At 41.3% G+C, this 21789-nt stretch overlaps 1 protein-coding gene across 2 annotated transcripts in view; it reads right to left on the bottom strand.

Annotated features, from left to right (window-relative positions):
* PDE7A (phosphodiesterase 7A) overlaps positions 1-20997 on the bottom strand; it is a 56860-nt gene extending 35863 nt beyond the window's left edge. The window contains exons 1-2 of one of the 2 annotated variants that reach the window (XM_035125219.3): positions 20142-20997; positions 5514-5574 (exon numbers count right to left, since the gene is read on the bottom strand). In XM_035125219.3, the coding sequence (XP_034981110.1) occupies positions 5514-5574; positions 20142-20279 (199 nt within the window). In that variant the 5' untranslated portion in view covers positions 20280-20997. The remainder of the gene's footprint in view (positions 1-5513; positions 5575-20141) is intronic. The other variant, XM_035125220.3, reaches the window with a different exon arrangement.
* Between the last annotated feature and the right edge of the window lie 792 nt (positions 20998-21789).

Genomic DNA, 21789 nt, shown 5'->3' on the forward strand with positions numbered 1-21789 from the left:
GATTATTTGCTTATTTCACTGCTTGGTTTCAAAAGTCAGAATGTTCTTTTTCTCCCTATGTTTGAGCTCTTCAAAAAGCAGTGCTTCACAAAAGATACGCTTTCTCAAGTTCAAGGACCACTTCCATTTACTTAGCTAAAGCTGATCAGTGTACTACTACTGCCTAGTAAGACTCACTGTCCCAGGACAAATCACGCACTCTGTTAGCATCGCCCTCAGCAATTGGTATCAGTAATTAGAGCAAATTACGTGGTGCATTTTTAAGTAGCAGTAAAATATGCTACAGTAAAATATACTACACCACCAATGTTTATGTCTAGACATAGCCAGGTCATCTAATTTTTCCTTTTATTGTTTTAAAACAGGCATCCCCAAACTTCGGCCCTCCAGATGTTTTGGACTACAATTCCCATCTTCCCCAACCACTGGTCTTGTTAGCTAGGGATCATGGGAGTTGTAGGCCAAAACATCTGGAGGGCCGCAGTTTGGGGATGCCTGTTTTAAAACAAGCTACATGTCTTTTACCTCAGTTCTTGGATAAGATAAGATATTCTGAGCAGGCCCTGCTGAGAGTTCCCTCACTGAAGTTAAGGATATCTATGAGTAGGAAGTGGGGGCCTTTAAAAGTCACTGCCCCAAGATACAAAGTTTACCAGAAAAAAAGTTTACCTTGCTTTTAAAAAGTTTTGCATATATTTGCATATATTTCTGAATTGGCAGCAGTAGTGCTGCTGTTGGCATCTGTGTTTCTTTCTGTTACTCTTTAAGTTTAGAAGTGTTATCCTTCTTTTTTAATTGTTAGCTCTCTAAAGTTTGAGAGTTAGTGTACTTGATGACTGGAAGGGAATTTGCCTCCTGTGAAATACAGTAGCAAATGCCACCACCCAAGTGAAGAAATATTGGCCTATGACAGACTAATCCAGCTGCTTCAACAGTCAGTTCCAGGCCAGACGACTGAGCTGCATAGTAGTACTTGTTGGAACACCAGCGAGCTAGGAGGATTTGCATATACTTTTGCCCTGTTTATATCCTATCCAGGATATAATTTTGCACAAGTTGTACCTAAGTAGCTCAGATAATTGAGGGGGAGGGAATGGATTATAGTCAACTAAATCATATTCAGAGTAGATCCACTGAAACCTGTTAAGTAACCTAAATTCATTTGATTCAATGAATAGACTGAGTATAACTAGGACTTGATATCACCCTATATATCTAGCACAGAAGGAACAGAATAAATGTTTTTTATAAAAACCAGAAATAACTGAAATACCAAGCAGTAGAGAGAGAAAGGGCACTTTCCTTGGTAACAGATGCAACCTCAAGTAAGGAAAGGACAACTCAGGATGTCTATTACAGTATACAGTTTTCCTCTTGGAATATCAATTGAATAAATTGGGAGAGTGGTTACTTCTTTAAATAATTTTATTACATTTTAAAAGGTTGTACAAGATTCTGCAAAATACCATGCTATCAAACAGAAGAGAGGGTATTTAATAAGCTAACTAATGATCTCAGCAAAACTGTTAGTAGACCACTTAAAGTAGCATGTGTCCATTTGTTTACTTATACCAGGGATTGTGTCCTGTGAAAAATAATTAAACTGCAACTGAGTAGTTGTCAACTGTTAGATATAAAGTAAGGTATGTATTTCTTTTAATAGCATTCACAAATTACATTTATTCCACAACAGATTGACTAAATAAAATTTAGACAAAAGGGCTTACTTAGGACTTCTTCAGACAATACTCACTCAACTTGCACATGTAGTGATAAATAAGATTTAATCATAATGGCTATACTATAGATCCAAAAAACAAAAGGACAGCAGCATCAAAAACTGAAAGAGAATGGAAGCAAACTGGACTCCAAAGAAGGATCTATATATATTATCCAATGGTGCAATAAATGTGTAAGAGACTGATCAACAAATGCAGAATAAAATCAGTATTTAACAATGCCATTCTATGATATGTTAGCTTTTTTTAAAAATGAGTCAGCATTCAAATGGATAGATTGAAGACCATTAACTTGCACTTATCTTCTATAACTGATCAATATAACAATATATTATCATAGAATTTTAGAGTTGGAAGGGACCCAGAGGGTCAGCTAGTCCAACCCCCTGCAAAGCATGAATCTCAACTACATCATACATGACACATGGCCATCAAACCTCCAAGGAAGGAGAGTCCACCACCTCTCATGGGAATTTCTTCCACAGTTGAATAGCACCCCAGTTGTCCCTTTTTTCCCAGGATGACAAGGAACTGTTAGTGATCACTCTTTGGTTTCAGTCTATCAACCAGCTACAAATCCACCTAACAGTTACCTTGTCCAATCCACATTTTACCAGCTTCTCCACTAGAATATCATGAGGAGCTTTGTCAAATGCCTAACTGAAATCAAGATACACTATGTCCACAGCATTCCCCTGATCCACCCAGCTTGTAATGCTATCAAAACAAGAAATGACATGACTTGTTTTTGAGAAACCCATGCTGGGTCTTGGTAATCACAACATCCTTTTCTAAGTGCTCACAGACCAACTGTTTCATTATCTGTTCCATGAACTTTCCTGGTATCAATGTCAAGTTCACCACTGGTTGGGTCTCCCCACCCCACCCCCTGCCACCCAAAGAGACAATGCACATATTTTTGTAAACTAAGAAATTGTTAATAAAAATTATATTTAAAAAGATGGGGACAAATTTGCCTACCTCCAATCTGCAGGGACCTCACCTGTTGCCCAATAATTCTCCAAGGTTATAGACAGTTATGCAGTTATGCATTTATAGCAGTTATGCATTGCATAATGCTCTTTCCTCATTCTACCTGCTTTGAAGGCCAATGTTTTTACAAGAGTTATCTAAGTACAGTATTTCATAGAATAGCATTTGCATGTGTTATTTTAGTCTGCATTTTTAAAAATCTACAGTTGCCCCCAAGTTATTTATCAAAATTTCATCGGCATTTTGGACCAACAGATTCTCTATTATACACTGGTTTCAGATTAACTTCTGTTTCTCTTAATTAGAGACTCCATAGTCCAAATGATACAGGCTCTCCCAGTTAACACAGAAGTGGAAGAGTCAGGCAAGCCCTGTGACCCATTTCTGATTTCACTGTTAGTATAACTGAGAGAAAGAATTCTGACTGAACAAATCCTTAGTTAAACTGGAGTATATAAACTATCGCTATTTATTTAGTTGCAATTTATTACCCACCCTTTATCATAAGCTCCAGGGCAGGGTAGAAACAATTCCACAATACAGTTTAAAACTTTCTATGTTATCTCCTGACACATATAAATTAAATAGGTTACTGTGCAAATATACCTCCACAGTCACTAGAGATAAGTAGAACAAGCAAAGTTGCTTTTGCTACACAATTAACAATCCCCTCATGGGCTATGTAGTCTGGATGGAAAGGAAAAGTTTTTTTAATGACTTTCAAACATTAGTACCATCACAAAATAGAACACCTAAGTCAATTATAATAGGAGTAGGCAACTGGTGACCCACAAACTCATTCCCTTGAAGCTTTGAAGCTATATGAGCCCAGCCCAGCCCCAAATCCCAAGGCCCCCACTTATTAAGCACTCAAAAACTTACTCCTGTGGGGTTATTTAAACAGCCTCTTTGCCACTGTGAGCAGCAACAGAGGCTTTGGCAGAGCTCTTCTGTATATGTGTTTAAACCTCTATTTGACTATATCTAAACTCAGACGCAAAACAGAAGTTCTGGGAGAGAACTCTTAATAGGGACATCCAACCAAGTCATACTCAGAGAAGACTTGCTTTCAGTGAATCTACTCTGACTTAAGGACCACACTTCAGCTCACACTGAAGGAAGTTGGTGGGGTAAAGATCCCTTTGCTTACATCGCAATACACAAGGGGGTTATCAGCAAGCAAAACCAATGTTGCTGCCCCTTCAAACTTTTGTGTAATTCATAGTGTAGACCCAATAAAATATCATTTAATGATATGTAATTCTATTAATAAAATAACTGGATTTTATGTTAGTCTCTGCCTAAGAAAATCCATAATTTCCCCTTGTATCATATAATGACTTATCTCCATAAACTTTAACTGCAAAATTAAAAGATAGTAAATGACTATTAGTGCTAATGATCTGATACTCATTGATATTACATGTACATATTTAATTAATAGTACATAAGGCTACTGAATTTTATCCAAATAGCTCAAAAGAACCCTGTGAAAGAGTACGGTATATAACAATCCAAGTAGAAACTAAATGGTTTACATTGAATGCTAAGGAAAAGCTGACTCCACAAATGTAAACACCAGGAGATCCATGGAAGGATAGGCACCAACAATGACATTCCTTTTAAAAAGAGAATGAGCAGAAACACCAATGGCTGCAGTGCAGCTGAAAACTAGCTCTGTCTGATGAAAGTATCCTATATGGAGTCCTGGAAAGAGCAGCTAATTCTCTAAGGCTGGACTGTAGAGAGCAAAGAGTGACAAAGATAAATGCATGGACACAAATGGACATATTATTCTACTTGTGAGAATGATTAAAATGAGAGATGCTCAGAAAGGCTACAAGAATGTACAGGTAACAAATGTGCAACTTACTGACAGCCATCAATTTCTACTACTGGTAGGAAATTTAACAGTTCAGCAACAGCAACTTCATGATCCAATGATCTCAAAGCTAAAATCCTATTAACAAGTCCCTGCCAAACATAAATAAGCCAACAACCTAAGCAATTTTTTTTGCTTTTTTGTTTGTTTTTTTAGGGGCACAGAACACTGATTACATATTATGCTGGAATTTTCTCCAACATTTACTTAATATTTATAGCAAGCAATTTAAATGATTTTATTTGAAACTCCTCCCACTCATCCATTTCCCATCAGTCACCATTGTGCTATTTCACGATTGCCATCACATAACAATACAGTATTCAGTTTACAGTTTAAGCTGAAACTTTCCTATACAAATATTTGCTTGGATATTAGTCACTCAAGTTCAACTTTAAGAAAACAAATTCTTAATCTCCTATGTACCAAGTTTCTGCTAGTCTCCTTGTGCATTTGAAGTAAGAAACACAGCTACAAGAGCTAACCTTTAAAGCAAGCAAAGGTTGTTACTACTCAAATATATCAGCCTTAATACATAAAATGTGCAATATGAATAATGTTGAAATATAATATTTTCTCTAATATTTGCACCCACCCCAATGCCTCCATCTCTTCTCTGTCAAATCTGCATTGCTGGGGAGCTTGTGATCTCCTATTTTGTGATAACCTTTACCTTATGCATTTGTTCAGTGCCTGGGTGTGTGAAATTTGTGCTAAACAATATTGAAATACTTAGAGCCAAACAGCAAGCAACAGCAACACAGGTTGTGAAAAGCTGAAGAGGGAGGAATAAAAACCAGAAAGGTTTTTAAATGCAGTAGTGTACACCATCTAATTAACAGCAGACAGCTACACGTATATACATACATCTGGATGTTGAAACAAACAACCACACTTACCTAGCATGCGAATGTACAATGCAGTTTGATCAGAACTGTCATAGGATATTGCCCCACGTCTCTGGAAACAAAAAAATACAGAAAAATAATTATTTCTGAAATTAGGCTTTGGATGGCTTAGCTCCATTAATCATGTTTAAAGGAGTGGGTCACCGGACTACACGTTCCCACCTCCACCCCCAGCCCCCGCACCTTAACCATGGTTAGAGGCTTATTTGCTCCAATCTGCCTTTCTTTAAGAATGTTTTTAGACTGCTGGTTCTTGAGACTTAGTGCTTACTTATGCTTCTGGATTCTTATGTTTTTAACCACTGATATGTTTCTAGAATGCAACCACATAGTTGTTATGCTCTAAAGATGTGAGATTGTGATAGTGAGATATTTACTGTATGTATATCTCACTCACTATTTGCTTTATCAGAGCAACTGATGAAGATGGAAGACCAAGTATTTTGCTATAAGAATTTAAAATTAGTTATAGTCACTTTAATAAATATATGGTTTCAGTGATTAGCAGCACACTACCAGGATCCCAAACAAACCTATCTGAAGTGCTGTTTGATGCTTTCATTACTATCTATATAACTACAGTTGTACCTTGGTTCTCAAACGACTTGCGACTTGAACGTTTTGACTCCAGAACGCCGGAAGTGTGTGTTCCAGTTTGCGAACATTATTTGGAACCTGAAAGTCTGATGTGCCTTATGCAGCTTCCAACCGAATGCAGGAAGCTCCTGCAGCCAATCAGAAGCCACGCCTTGGTTTTCAAACTTTTCAGAAGTTAAACGGACTTCCAGAATGGATTCCGTTCAAGTAACAAGGTAGGACTATACTGGTATTATAAGAAATTGAGGTTTACCCTGCTTTGGACAGAGTCAACTCTCTTTGATCAAGTTTGCAGTATGGCAGTAGTTCCAGATTGGTAATCCGCGGACCCCAGGAGGTCCGTTGCACCATTCACCTAAAGAAAACTACCAAAGAGATAGCAAAATTTTCAAAAGTAGGGGGTCCATGGCTTGGCTTTTTAAAAACAGGGGGTCTGCAGTACTTAGCTAACTGGGAACCACTGTAGTACAGTGGTACCTCGGTTACAAACTTAATTCGTTCTGGAGGCCCGTTCTTAACCTGAAACCATTCTTAACCTGAGGCACGCTTTCGCTAATGGGGCCTCCTGCTGCTGCCGCGCGATTTCTGTTCTCATCCTGGGGCAAATTTCTCAATCCGAGGTACTACGTCCGGGTTAGCGGAGTTTGTAACCTGAAGTGTCTGTAACCCGAGGTGTCTGTAACCTGAGGTACCACTGTATAGGGTTACTTTTGACTGGCACTGTTTGCAGAGGTTCCAGTGGCAGTGCTAACTAGGAGTGCTTTTTACCAGAGCTAGTCAGTTATCCGTGCTAGATACTTGAAGCATACTTCTCCCAACGTACCTCCCATCTATAGGAAATTAACATGGTTACCCATACACTTGTTAGTCAATTACAGTTAATGTCAGCACTGATGTAGCTGTTAATCATGGCTACAGCAAGAGGGAGAGGTCAGTGTTCAATTGTGCAAGTTCACACAGTGCTGAAGCCCAATCTTTACAATCCCTGTCCTTCTGAACTGCTTTGAACTATTTTGCATGGGAAAGTAGAATATAAGTAATAATAATCTCTTAACTACAGTTAATGATTGGAGAAAATTAAAGTCTACAGCACCCAAATAGACCTTCAAACACTAGGAATGTAATCCTACTACAGTTATTCATGTAGTGAATGCAAGACATTAATATGCATTTTACATGCATAGAATTAGCTGAATGACAATCATCATCCATTCTCACCTGTTCTCTTGGTAACCATTTTCCACATATAAAGAATGTATTCCTTTTAGTCATTTTTTTTCCAGTGAGCTTATATAAAAAGAATGCTGGCATGACAGAACTAAAGCTTGAGTCTAGATTTTAATTAAAGGTTTACTTTAAAGCCTTTCTTTAAAAACCAGAGTGCTATGTACATTCAAGTCTGCTACTGGTAGCTATGGAAGAGTGACCTCCAAATGTGTATAGGAAGCTTTCTTCCTCCCAAGCCAGCAATAGCGAAGTCCATCCAGCATATACAGGATGGGCTCATGACTAACAGAGATGAAACACTGTGAACAACTGTATAAAGAGGTTGTTAATTAGTAGAGCACTGTTAACCTGTTCTATACGCAACCCACTTATCACTGTAATATGCCACTAAACTGTGCCAATTTAAAGTGCTTGTGATTACCATTAAAGCCCTTACCTAAAGCAGGTTACCTAAAGGACCTCCTGGATTTGAATCTGCCTATACCTGAACACCTGTGTCTAAATTCCCATTGCAGTGCTGAAGTAGGCATATGTACCAGAGCTTTCCAGCAATGATGCCACAAATATGGAATCAAACTCCATGTGATAGGAAAGACCCATTCTTAACTAAGAACCAATCACAAACAAGCATCTTTAAAATATACTAGTAATCTGGCATTTTTCTAAGCCGACTGCTTTCTATCCTCTCTCTTTCCCTTGGCTCCTACTTCCTTCTCCCCATTCCTTGGGACCATTACTGTATACATGTCTTTGTCTATGTCTATGGCTACAGCTACATCTCTTTAACTGTTTTCCGTATTTCCCCACCACACCCCACAATTTGGCTTCAGTCCATCTCTTTGACTATATTAGTAAGATGCTGGCCACATTCGCCAAGATTTGTGTCCCAACTTCCCAAAACTTAAACTGTGGCATAGTTGTGTTTCTAGATTTGAAGAAGCCAACCTAGTGCCCTCTAGATGTTGCTGAAGTACAACTCCAACCATTTCCAACTATTGGCCTTGCTGGTTGAAACTGATGGAACATGGAATCCAACAACATTTAGTTAAACCACTGAGCCTAGGGCTTGCTGATCAGAAGGTCGGCGGTTCGAATCCCTGTGACGGGGTGAGCTCCCGTTGCTTGGTCCCAGCTCCTGCCAACCTAGCAGTTCAAAAGCATGTCAAAATGCAAGTAGATAAATAGGAACCGCTACAGCGGGAAGGTAAACGGCGTTTCCATGTGCTGCTCTGGTTTGCCAGAAGCGGCTTTGTCATGCTGGCCACATGACCGGGAAGCTATATGCCGGCTCCCTCAGCCAATAATGCGAGATGAGCGCGCAACCCCAGAGTCGGTCACGACTGGACCTAATGGTCAGGGGTCCCTTTACCTTTACCTTTTTTTAGGTTAGCTATCCCTGTTCTAGACAGCAGCACTACTGTCTTTGCTCACTTCTGTATGTCTACATTAATTCTTGAAAATTTTGTTTCCATGTCTGTTTGGTTCCAAGTCCTCTTTACTCCTTTCGCTTAGTGTGAGGTATGTTGGTTGCTAAGGCAAGCAAACAGGAGAATGATAAGATGGGGATTGGTATAATGACTAATATTATCAAAAGAGAGACTTCTCAAACACGGAAAAAGTAATACACACAGGTCTTGCTATCCAAAAACGAGCCAAAAAATTCCTATGGGGAATTTTGACCCCAAGTTGATGAAAAACCCTGAGGAAACTACTACTAATTATTAAGGAAGGTATGCACATGTCAATCAAACAGGGGATACAGGCAGCACTCATCAGTGTGGTGGGGTACTTGCTGCTGCAAGCCCAAACACTTCCAAAATGATGTCCTCTGAGCAATAGGCTTAGTCATGAGGGTGGCAACAGCACAGAGAAACTGAAGGAAACAACTAAAACAAGAAATAAAAAAGTAAATACTAGAAAGAAAAGTAAACAGAAGAGAAAGAAGGGGAGAGGCCTAGCTCATGCTCTAAGGAGAACTGAGCAAGTGAAAATGCACCAGGATCCACATGGCTATGGCAGTCCAAGCAAGTCACACCCCTTGATCATGCACTCAAGACGGCAGGCTTCTCACCAAAATACTTGCCTTGCTCTAGAAAGTTCCTAAAGTAGCTCTGTGCAGATTCAGAAAGCCCAAGTGGGACTAAATTAAGTCCACTGTTTTTAATGGATGTCCATTTGAGTATGATCACCCATTAATTATTGGATATACAGGCAACTCCACTTTATGTGGGGTTATGTTCCAAGGTACTGTACACATCAGTGAAACTGCATATATTTGAAACACCATTGAAAAAGCCAGCAAACACCCCGTTCAGTCCTGCCACGCCCCTTTTTGTGACATTTTTGGGTCACTTCCAAGTTCGGCGCAATGTGTGTATGTGTGGTCGCACACATATTGAATGTGTGTAAATGGGGAGTTACCTATATAAATGAAACATGCCAACTTATTACCTACCAAATGTTACCTTGGAAATCATGGCACTTCAAATTTTGTCACAACTTTTTCCTTTTGCAAATCATCGCAAGCATAATAATTATATTCTCTCTCTACCACCCCCAATATAAATAGCATATAGATACATACTTACACTTACACACACACAAACTATTCAGAATATGAACTATGACTTAGTTTCTGTTAACATACTACTTCATCATACTTAGGGACACATAAACCCTAACTCTCTTTTCCTAAATATCAGATATCATAGTAGTATCCTAGCAGGGATTTCTCTATAAAACTATGAAATTTGTTGAATGACAAATGACAGGGAACAAATACGAATCACTACATTTTTCACAATAAAAACTAAAACCATGCAACCGTGAAAGTAATATGTACAAATATTAATACAGTATAAGATTCATACCTACTTAATATAACCAAAGCATGACCAAGAGTCAGGAATGGCAGTTCTAGTCCAACAACTAGACAATTAGGCCACTTTGAGACCCAGGTTATGTGAAAAGTAGGGTATAGTAATAATAGGCCCACAGATTACTCAACTCTAGCTTAGAAAATACAGACATAAGTATTTGCAATACTGGGCTTTTTTTTTTTTTTGAAGACCCAGCTTTGATTACAAGCAACTTATATCTAGTTTTTAATTAGTTTAAACTAAATTGCTTCAAACAGAGTGCTATCTGCACTAGTGCAAAATGAAAGCACAAATGTTCCAGCTTCCACTGTTTTTATTAAACTGCCTCGGCCCAGTATACCTGAAGGAGTGTCTCCCCATCATTCAGTCCAGACACTGAGGTCCAGCACCGAGGGCCTTCTGGCGGTTTCCTCTCTGCAAGAAGTGAAGTTACAGGGAACCAGGCAGAGGGCCTTTTCAGTAGTGGCGCCTGCCCTGTAGAATGCCCTCCCATCAGATGTCAAGGGATGTGAAGGAAATAAACAACTATCCGACTTTTAAAAGACATCTGAAGGCAGCCCTGTTTAGGGAAGCTTTTAATGTTTGAAGTTTTATTCTGTTTTTAATGTTCTGTTGAAAGCCGCCCAGAGTGGCTAAGAAACCCAGCCAAATGGGTGGGGTAGAAATAAATAAATAATAATAATTTATTATTATTATTATTATTATTATACATATTTCAGCACAATATCCCAATACTTCAGAAAACAAGTAGAATCTAACTACTGAAGTGGTACATCTATTCACAATGGGAAGTCACCAAATTTTCCTGTCTGCACCCCACCCACACAACAAGCTCCTGTAGATCGAAGAACTTCAAGAGCAGAGGCTGGAGGGAGGAGATTAGCAACACAAGCACACAAAGACAAAATCTGTATGATCCATGCTCAGCAGGATCTTTGGATTCAAGCTGTTATTTATAGTGTAATATTTTTATATTAATATTAAAAGAATTTTAGGTTAGATTAGAATATCACATTTTAATACTATTCTAATGCCATATAATTTTAAAAGCTACCTGCTGTTTTTATACATTAACAGGAAATATCCGCTAAGTTTCCTTTTAAACAAATGTAAGAGATGCCTGTAAAAGCCAACTAAAAAATCTGCTTTAAAAATTCATGTTTTGAATCATTTGGGAAAGAAGGCACAAATTCCAATCCTATCAAAGTACAGTACTGGTTCATTAAGAAGTTATCTCTAATGAGAAAAATAATGCTCTGTAATTGTTATAATATTTCCCAGAAGTCTAGTGTTCTAATGAATACACTATGTCACTACCTCAAAAAATTACATATCCCCTAAAATGAAAATGGCTTTCACAGGCAATATCTACATGAGGTACAACTGCCTACTGAGGTCTGCATCTACAGAACTTTGTGAGGGACTCTTAAGGAGATAACTGATACTGGATAATTACAGTAATGGCAAAGGAGGGGGTGCTGGTTCTACTAAGAATATCAGAGGATATTGATGGAAAGCTTACAGGCATGTGATTGGTTTGGATCAACAAGAGACATATGATCTTCCTATTGATTGCTCCAAGTTTTACTCTTGCTGCACGGTATGGGAGAGATAGAGAAAGTAACCTCTCTTTGTAACATGTCTGAAAAAATTATGGGTTCCTAGTTATTCAAGCAGCTAAATGTTTATGCTAAGAACTGAAATACTTTCTCAGAAGAAATGTGTAAAAATATAAATAACCATTTATAGATTATCAAGGAAGCCAATAAGGACTACTTCAAGTTAATAATTTTGTACCCATTGTTTATCAATGCTGTTATATTGCCATAATACAAACTGAGCTGATCACCTAAATGTGGAGTCAAACTGTTTTTTCAAACTATCAACAATATTTTTAAAGCATGCTAAATATTATTAATTATGGTGCTAGAGGAGACTCTTGAGAGTCCCATGGACTGCAAGTAAATCAAACCTATCCATTCTTAAGGAAATCAGCCCTGAGTGCTCAATGGAAGCACAGATCCTGAAGCTGAGGTTCCAATACCTTGGCCACCTCATAAGAAGAGAAGACTCCCTGGAAAAGACCCTGATATTGGGAAAGATGGAGGGCACAAGGCGAAGGGGACAACAGAAGATGAGATGGTTGGACAGTGTTCTCGAAGCTACCAACATGAGTCTGACCAAACTGCGGGAGGCAGTGGAAGGCAGGAGTGCCTGGCATGCTATGGTCCATGGGGTCACGAAGAGTTGGACATGAGTAAACAACAACAAATATTATGAAATAATAATATAATTTTCAATAATATTACCCATTTCTGGAGGCCCAGGTAGCCTCCATGGCTAGAAGTGCCATTTACAAGTTGTTACAAGGTACAACAACTTCAAACATCCCTGAGCTAGGAGAGCTTTACCACAGCAGTTCAGGCACTGGGGACTCAAGACTGCATTAATACAATGCACTCTGTGTAGATCATCTCTTGCACTTGACATGGAAACTCTAGTTAGTGCAGAACACTGCTGCAATAGTGCTGGCACAGTAAGTATGACCCTGTCAGCATATAGCACCTCTACTCAGGGATCTGCACTGTTTGCCAATCTGTTACAATGCCAAGTTCAAGGTGTTAACAACAATTTAGGGCCAATTATCTGCACAATTGCCTTATTCATAAGTACCCACTCAACCTCTTTGATCTGCAGAGCCGACACTGTTACAAGGGCCATGTAATACTTCACGGTTGTGAGAAACAGTTATTTTAGTGTGGCAGCACCTACACTTTGGAACTCCCTGCTTATTGGCATCAGGCAGGAGTCTTCCCCGTTCGCTTAAAACGTTTTTATTTAGGCAAGCCTATCCAGACACATAATTCTTGACACATTTTAATCTTTTTCACTGCTGAGAATAAAAAAATGATAATTTCAAAATTTCTTGCAAACTGCTTAGAGATTTTACTATGATCAAGCAATATATAAATTTTGTAAAATAAACCAAAACATTTACAGTGCGCTTACAGTTCACAGGACACCTTCCATGCTGTCAGCAGCTATGTTCAGAAATAGCAAGTTCATGACATGTCCAAATTAAACCTAGCTCATCTGCACTGATAGAAGTGTTGATGGTTTTGGAAACTAATCAGTAATAACTACCAAAGGACTGTGTGTACAAGTTAAGTATTGTGCACAGGGCAGCAGTAAAATTGTGCAACCCAGGAAGTACAGACTATTCTAGTCAATTAGTTGCAATTCACTAGCAACTCAGTATCAGAATTCCATTTATTATTTGCAAAGACTGTATCAAAAATTTAGTGACATTGGGAATGCCTCATTACCGTGATATCTCCAGTTGCGGACAGGATCTGCTCCAGAGGTCTGGTCAGATCCCAAGGTTTCCGCAACCTGAGGACAGCTTCTGAGCATGCACACGCGGCAAAACCCAATCAAATACTTCCGGGTTTGCCACTTTCGCATCCTGAAGTTTACATAACCAGAGGGTTACCTAACCAGAGGTACTACTGTACTTGTATAGAGCAAATTATTTTGGGAGCAGTTTTCAAAAGTGTTGTGGACACAGGTTGCATGTTTGAAGCAAATGAGGAGCTACAGCTGAGACCAACCTTTCTTCAGCTTTCATTCTTTGAAGATCAGAAATGTAGAGCCACACAAACTTCTCTCCCATCTTCCTCGTTTCCACACAAATTCCATCCTACATTCCCTATATTAACCATGATATAAGGTTACATTTACCCTAATGTTAACCATAATTAGCTTTAGCTCAATTGTGGGGAACCTCTGGCACATGGGTATAATTAGGCCTGCCTAGCTCTTTTGGGCAAACCACATCCACCTTTCCTGGGCCAGGATGGAAGATGAAATGTTCATGGGAGAACAACCAGTGTGCAAGTCTATGGGGTAGCTACTAAAAGTTTCAGAAAAATACTACTACTGCACAAGACAAACATCATTTGATACAGCCTACTCTCATCAACTTCATTCTACATTCTAATCAAGAATTTAGAAAACCTAATCACTTATCAGCTTCCACATACAAGATTCATTCCCTCTCTAAATACCCTGAGCTTGATTAAGAACATGCAATTTAAAAGCTTGCACTCCTTCTAAAACTAGGTGGTCTAATGTTTCACTAACACAAAATCAGACTATGAAATCAGATCAAACAAGGATGAAGGTTAGGTCTGCTTATTTTCTCTACTATCTGACCTTAGAATGCTCCTCAACATTAAGAATATACAAAATATTTCAACACTAATCCACTGCTAACTTAAACACACTAATTAACCCACTGTCTCCTTATTGTTGCCTTTAACAAAGCACCACTACCAAACCTGCCACAATTTATCATTCAAGAAAAAGCTACTTTTATCCATTACCAAGGAACATGTGAAAGCACAGGTTACTTCTGAAACACAGAAGGAAAGGAACCCAAAGATGACATTACCCCCATGAAACATAAACAGTTAAGACGTGCAGGTTAGCTGACAAAAGAACACAACAGTACAGTCAAGGAACCAAGATATTATCAGTTATTTCAACTGATCCAATCTCATTGCCTGCTTGAGTTCAAAGAAATCCATCTACCCTGTGTTTGTATATTGCCTATCAAAGGAACTCTGACTTTAAAAACAGAGTGACTGTAGGGGAAAGCTCTGCCTTTTTTGTTTGCTAATATTACCATACTTTTCCAAGACTAGGGTTGTTGTTTTTTACTTTAAAAAAGTGTTAAAGGGGGGTAGTCCTATACAAAGGGGCAATCTCCCCCCATTTTCTTAATTTTGAGTCCCAAAAAATAGGGGGTGTCTTATACACGGGGTGTGTTATACATGGAAAAATACGGTATTTCACTTCTGTTTTGATACAGCTGTGAGGGGGCTGAAAGTGCTCTTGAAGAAGATTTTAACCACACTAGCAAAATGTGTCTAAAAGTATGCTTTCTTTTAAAGACAAGGCCTTGCCCTGCTACACCATCCAAGACCAGCATATGTACAATAAACACAATACTAGAACGATTTATGAACCCTCCTGAATATTGCATGTTGTTTAAACCTGATTGGTTACTAAAACTGATTTGTCAATTGTAAAACAAGTTACAAAAGAAAAAAATCCCTTCAGTAGCACCTTAAAGACCAACTAAGTTTTTATTTTGGTATGAGCTTTCGTGTGCATGCACACTTCTTCAGATACACACTTATCTGAAGAAGTGTGCATGCACACGAAAGCTCATGCCAAAATAAAAACTTAGTTGGTCTTTAAGGTGCTACTGAAGGATTTTTTTTATTTTGCTTCGACTCAGACCAACACGGCTACCTACCTGTAACAAGTTACAAAAGGTTCATCAGAATCAATTAGTACGTTCTTTTGTTTTGGGTAGCATAAATGGAAAAAGATTCTGAATGCAATACTTATCTCTATCCCAGGCTCTCAAACTGGCTGCTTATGGAGAACACTTCTTGTGATGCAAATGACAAACCCTACAGTCTTTAAAGTTTAAACTGAGAAGGGGACTTCATGACAATAAAAATTATGTGGTAAAGAGGTTTGCCTGACCTGTAAAAGAAAAGATCTCACCCTACTCCTTCAGTGAAGTTATTCAGGGGAATTCCAACTCAGCATTTCAGGTTAAGGTTTTCACTGGTAATAACCAGGCATTTGATTCACACTACAATAGTTAAAACTGTTAAACAAAAGACATTTGAAGAACCTTTGCTCTTATGTAATAGATACCTGGACCAAGGCAGAAATAACGTTTAGTACACAGAAAATTGGTCAGGACGCGGGTGGCGCTGTGGGTTAAACCACTGAGCCTAGGGCTTGCCGATCAGAAAGTCGGCGATTTGAATCCCTGCGACGGGGTGAGCTCCCGTTGCTCGGTCCCAGCTCCTGCCAACCTAGCAGTTCGAAAGCACGTCAAAATGCAAGTAGATAAATAGGTACCGCTACAGCGGGAAGGTAAACGGCGTTTCCGTGTGCTGCTCTAGTTCACCAGAAGCAGCTTTGTCATGACCTGGAAGCTGTACGCCGGCTCCCTCGCCCAATAACGCGAGATGAGCGCCACAACCCCAGAGTCGGTCACGACTGGACCTAATGGTCAGGGGTCACTTTACCTTTACCTTTTACACAGAAAATTGACTAACATGTAACAAAGTTAGCTGATGTCAGCCAACTTGCTTGTGTTAAATACCCCAAAGCTAAACAGACATATATATATTAAAAGCTAATAGGGGTAGCAGCTTCAGCTAAAGCCATCAGTCAAGAAATGCTATGATCCTCAGGCCTAAACTTCAAAGTAAGTTTCACTAACCTTCAGAAAAATGTGTATACAGGCATACCTCATTTTATTGTGCTTCTCAGATATTGCTCTGTGCTAGGATGTGGGTGCAGCTGCAGGCAGCCTGGCCGTTCTCAAGGGAAGAAAGCACACGCACACACACGCACACACCCTGCCACCACTGCCCCTCTTCTGGCCACGGGCAGGAGCACAACTAGGCTTCATTTCACCTGGATCAAAGATCCAGTTTGGCACACACACCCCACATGCATTTGCATACACACACACACACAGGCTGGGAGTTTAAATGGTGCCCCCTCCAGAGGTTTCACTCAGGGCAAAAAACCTGGCTAGCCCGTCTCCCACACACACACACACCTTACAGCTCTACCACAGGAGCAAAGCTGGCTAGGGCTAGAACCAAGTTTTCCCTTCCCACCCCTGAAGCCAGGAGGGCCTGGCTTAACAGACTACAGTATAGCTTAAAATATGGTACCAGATGTCCCCGTTTCCCGGGGAAAGTCCCCAGATTTACAAATCTGTCCCTGGACAAAATCCGTCCCTGGAATGTCCCAGATTTCATTTAATGTCCCCGGATTTATATTTTAAATGTTGTATATTTATTAGTACGGAATGAATGTTGCGTGATTTGTTCAATGGCACAAGACACATCATATGGGGATTTCCGGCGAGGCAAAATGGTGGGCGCGATGGCAGCGAGCAGCTCCTGAAGCCACCCAGAGCCAACTGCATTACTAGGCTGGCTCCGGGCTGCTGAGACTGCCGCGGGGGTACCAGGGATGTCTGGCACGTCAACTGGGGAAACTGATGACCCACCCCACAACCCAAATCGACTGCCCAGCGGCGCTCCGGGGCCAGGGAAACCCTGCAGCCGATGCAGGGATAAGAAGGAGAGGAGAAGGCAAAGGAAGAGAGAGAGAGAAAGAGGAAGGAGAAAAAAGAGGGGAGCCCCGACCTTGCTGAGTTACCGCCGCCACTGAGGAGGAGAGGTAGGAGAGCACCGGGAGGGCAAAGACATGTGCCCGAGCCCAGGCCCAACCCGACCCGAGCCTACTCCACAGCGGATAGCGCTGCAAGAGAGCAGGCCAGAGCCCAGATGAAGGCCGCACAACAGAGGCGACCACAGAAGAGAAGATATTACTTCTTTTTAAAAAAAAAATTAAATAACATTTTTTTTAAAAGTGTCCCCAGATTGTTTGAAAAAAATCTGGTAACCTTAGCTTAAAATAACTTTTATACACAGGGAGAAACGCAAAATAATAGTGATCTCCTTTATTGCAATGTTTGCTTTATTGCAGTGGTCAGGAACTGTACCTGCAGTATCTCTAAGATATGCCTGTACATGCAAACATGTTCAAAGCGTAAAAGCACTTAGGGCTCATGTACTAGTGCCAACACACACACACCCCACAATCCAGACAAGGAGATCCATGAGCATATCACTTCCTGGGGCAGGAACTGCAGATTTTTGATTTAATTTTTCCTGAATTCTTACATGAACCCTTTTTAGGAGCAAAACACAGTGTATGAATTATTTTAGACTAGAGCTAGAACAGGACATTTTAATGTTGTCACTGAAGCACCAACACCACACTATTTGCATGACTACCTGCATCCTGTTGTGGGGGGGGGATTAGCAAAGAAAAATGACAGAGAGGAAAAGAAGTAACCACCCTCTTCCCACGCAGTTTCAACGTTAAACCTTAAAGTTAATTTTCTTTACAAAGACCTCAGGACAGTTAATGCATAACATGTACTGGTAGTTCACACAAAATAAAAAAAAATCCCTCCAGTAGCACCTTAGAGACCAACTAAGTTTGTCATTGGTATGAGTTTTCGTGTGCATGCATACTTCTTCAGATCCATGAAAACTCATACCAATAACAAACTTAGTTGGTCTCTAAGGTGCTACTAGAAGGAATTTTTTAATTTTGTTTCGACTACAGCAGACCAACACGGCTACCTACCTGTATGTAGTTCCCAATAAGAGAATCTCCACCAAACAAAATCTGTACTTCTTCTAAATAACTATATTTTACATACTTTTCATTCCACTCTTAAGGCAATGTTCATAAAAGTAGCCCTATCTGCTAGCACTTTAAACATTGGGCCAACTATGTATGTTCTATCAAAATGAATATTCCCTAACAAACATATTCTATAACAAACTCTGACGTGCTATTATTATGCACCAGAGGAAGAGGCAAAACCTTGGATTTACTCTTCTCTTAGTATTAGATACCCAACAGTTCAATCTTATACATATCACCTCAGCATGAGTTCAATGGGGCCTATTTCCAGGGTAGTGGGTATAAAACTGAAGCCTAAATAAGTTTAGAAAATACTCAATTTAGACCTCAATCGTATACACACCTCTTTGAAGTAAGCCCCACTTACTGTTTGTACCCACAGGCCTTTGTAGCTGTTGTACAATATTCTATTGCAGTATATAGTTTTACAAATAAAGAAATAAAATCAGATTACTTCTGAGTCAACTTACAAAGGTAAAGGTAAAGGTACCCCTGACCATTAGGTCCAGTCGTGACCGACTCTGGGGTTGCGGCGCTCATCTCGCATTATTAGCCGAGGGAGCCGGCGTACAAACTTACACAAGGGTTATGCTATTTGAGAATACCCACAAATCAGACAATAAAACAAGCACATTATATCTTATTCTGGGCAGATGCTTTAAAGTTCAGAGATTTGTTATCATTTGCAGGGAAATCTCAGCAGACTGCATCGGGGCAACAACAGATTGGCAAATGATTCCTGAAAACATATGAAGAGAAGAGAGCCAAAAATGGCAACAAAATCTATTTTTCCACACTCCACCGCCTACCTACATTTATTATGGTTAAATGTGTTAATCACAATGGGATACTTCAATGTGAACTACATAGACAACATGTTTTTTTAGAAACCACTGCAAATCTAGGAGAGTTCTATCTAAAAGCTTTCAGTGGTTGATAAGGGAAGAACATTATACTGTACATTAGTCCATATGGTGCTAGGGAAGGAATCCAATATTTCACAAAACATTTAAGAGACTGGCCGCAATCCAGTCAAATGTAAACAACTAATTCTCCATCTAAAACCTTGACTGAATCACACCCTGTGTAATTTTTTATAACTACTCTGACATGAAGGGTAAAAAAAAGTCTTTAAAAGATGTCACTACAGCTGTCTTACAAAATAAAAACACAAGTGTATTGGCAATAGCCAGCTGGTAGCTCCCCCTCCAGATTCTCAGCAGTATTATTTAGCCGAGGAACATTTAGTAGAAGACAACCATAAAAGCAGAAGCTACCGTAGCTTTCCTTGGCGAAACGTGTCAACAAAAGCAGGACAATACTGTACTGTATAAATGTACTGTACAGTGAAGCACCTCAAAGGCATCCATCCCTATGTACTTTGGAGTGCATTTCTACCCAGCACTACAAATGACAAAACTTGACAGAGAGCAAAGAGCGTATTCCGCAGAGGCAAGCGCCTCTTCGGCATATTTGCTGCTGATCTCGTGCGTTTTGCAAACTCCCCAATTCCACGGACTCCTCCACCACCCCATTTCTGCAGGGGAGGGAGAAGCGCGAGGGGGGGGGTTCGGGGCCGCCTCACCTGAGAGAGCTGCCTGGGGTTGGGACAGCCGAAGAGAGCGGAGCTGGAGCTGAAGCTGATGGCTCCTCTGCGGCTGAGGACATGCTGCGGGACCGGCCTGTCCAGAGGCAGCACCGGCAGCTGGTAACATACTTCCATTGAAACGGAGGCGCCGCCGCCGCCGCCGCCGCCTCGTCTTCTGGAGCGCCCACAAAAGCCAGGCCAGGCTCCCGGAGCGAAGCGAGGCCAGGCCCGCCGCCCTCACCTGCCCCAGGGAACACGCGCCGGGAACGGGTCAGTCGAAAGAGAAGCGGCGCTGAGGGGGCTTTCCCCGCACCCCGGCCCACCCCGCTCCGCGATCGCCGACGCAGCCCTAGGGAAGGCTGAGGGGGAAGCAAGCGCCGAGGAGGAAGGAAAAGGACGAGAAGAAGCAGCAGCCACGGCAGCGGCGGCAAGTCCCGTCTCGAGTCCCCCGGTCAGCTCCGCAGCCGGGACGGCCGCGTGCCGCCGCTCATGGGTGCCGGCGAGCGGGCCCGGGTCGCTGCGAGAGCTGCGACGGCGGGCTGATTAGGATGAGACACAACTCGGCTGCGGCAGCGCCGCTATTGTCCGGCACGAGGCGCGGCCCCGCGCGAGGGGAGGGGCTAGGTAGTGGCGGTTGGTGATGCCGCAGCTGTGGTGGAGGCGACGGAAGCGTCAGTGGGGGGAGAGCAGCTGCGCGTGCAGGAGAGAGAGGCCGCCTTTGCCTCTCCCGCGCCCGCAGTCAGGCGCAAGCCTCAAGCGAAGGCGAGCGCACGCGCCCAGGGAAGCACCAGCCAGGGCGGGCGAGCGGACGGGCAGGCTGTGTGTCGGCGCGCCTATGCGCAGCTGGGCCGCCGACGGAGCTTGTGCGTCGTGACGTCATTCCACCCGCCTGGCTTACCCCCCGTTGCTTTGCTAAGGGAGAGTAAAGGGAGGGCGGGTGCTTTCTTCACAATCGTTTCTGTCTCCCTGCTCAGTATATAGGATCTTCTTTTTCTTTCCCTAGAAAGCTTCGATCTTCTTCATTCTCCAGCACCTCGTGAGGAGAAAATCTCTACTTATGTTCTGACTGAATGCAGACTTCATGGCCGCAACATCCAACCGACTTTTCCTCCCCCTCCTCGCCCCTGCTTTAATTATCTTACCTAAAGAATCTCACATAAATTGAGTTACATTTTGAAGGGACTCAAGTTGCACTCGGCTCTTTTGTTTGCAGCTGCTGCTGCACTCAAAAACACACTTCTCAGGCTCAGCCTCGCTTTGTGTGTCTCCAGTTCCTTCTTTCCTCTCCCCTCAACCCATCCTACAACTGCCTTGTCAATTTCTAGCCTGTTCTCTGCGAGATGGCAGGAGATGAAGGACTCAAGGTGACATGATAAGAGTCATTGTTGACAATTGCTCACTTTCATTGCATTCTCGCCTTTGTTTGCATGGTTTTGTAGTGCTTCAATTACCTACAAAACCTGTTCGCCCAAAAAGGATTAGCATGAGAAAAGAATTGTGTTGTAAGCTATGGAAAACAATGGCTCTTATCATACTGCTTCAGCTCACAAAAATGATAGGTTGCAGGGTATGTGTGAAGAAAGCACAGGAAACCACAGCCTTGCTGAAGCTAAGCAGGGCTGGGTCTACTCTGGGACTGCCTTGA

The sequence above is a fragment of the Zootoca vivipara genome, chromosome 8 (genome assembly GCF_965207765.1).
Source record: "Zootoca vivipara chromosome 8, rZooViv2.hap1.1, whole genome shotgun sequence".
NCBI lineage: Eukaryota > Metazoa > Chordata > Lepidosauria > Squamata > Lacertidae > Zootoca > Zootoca vivipara.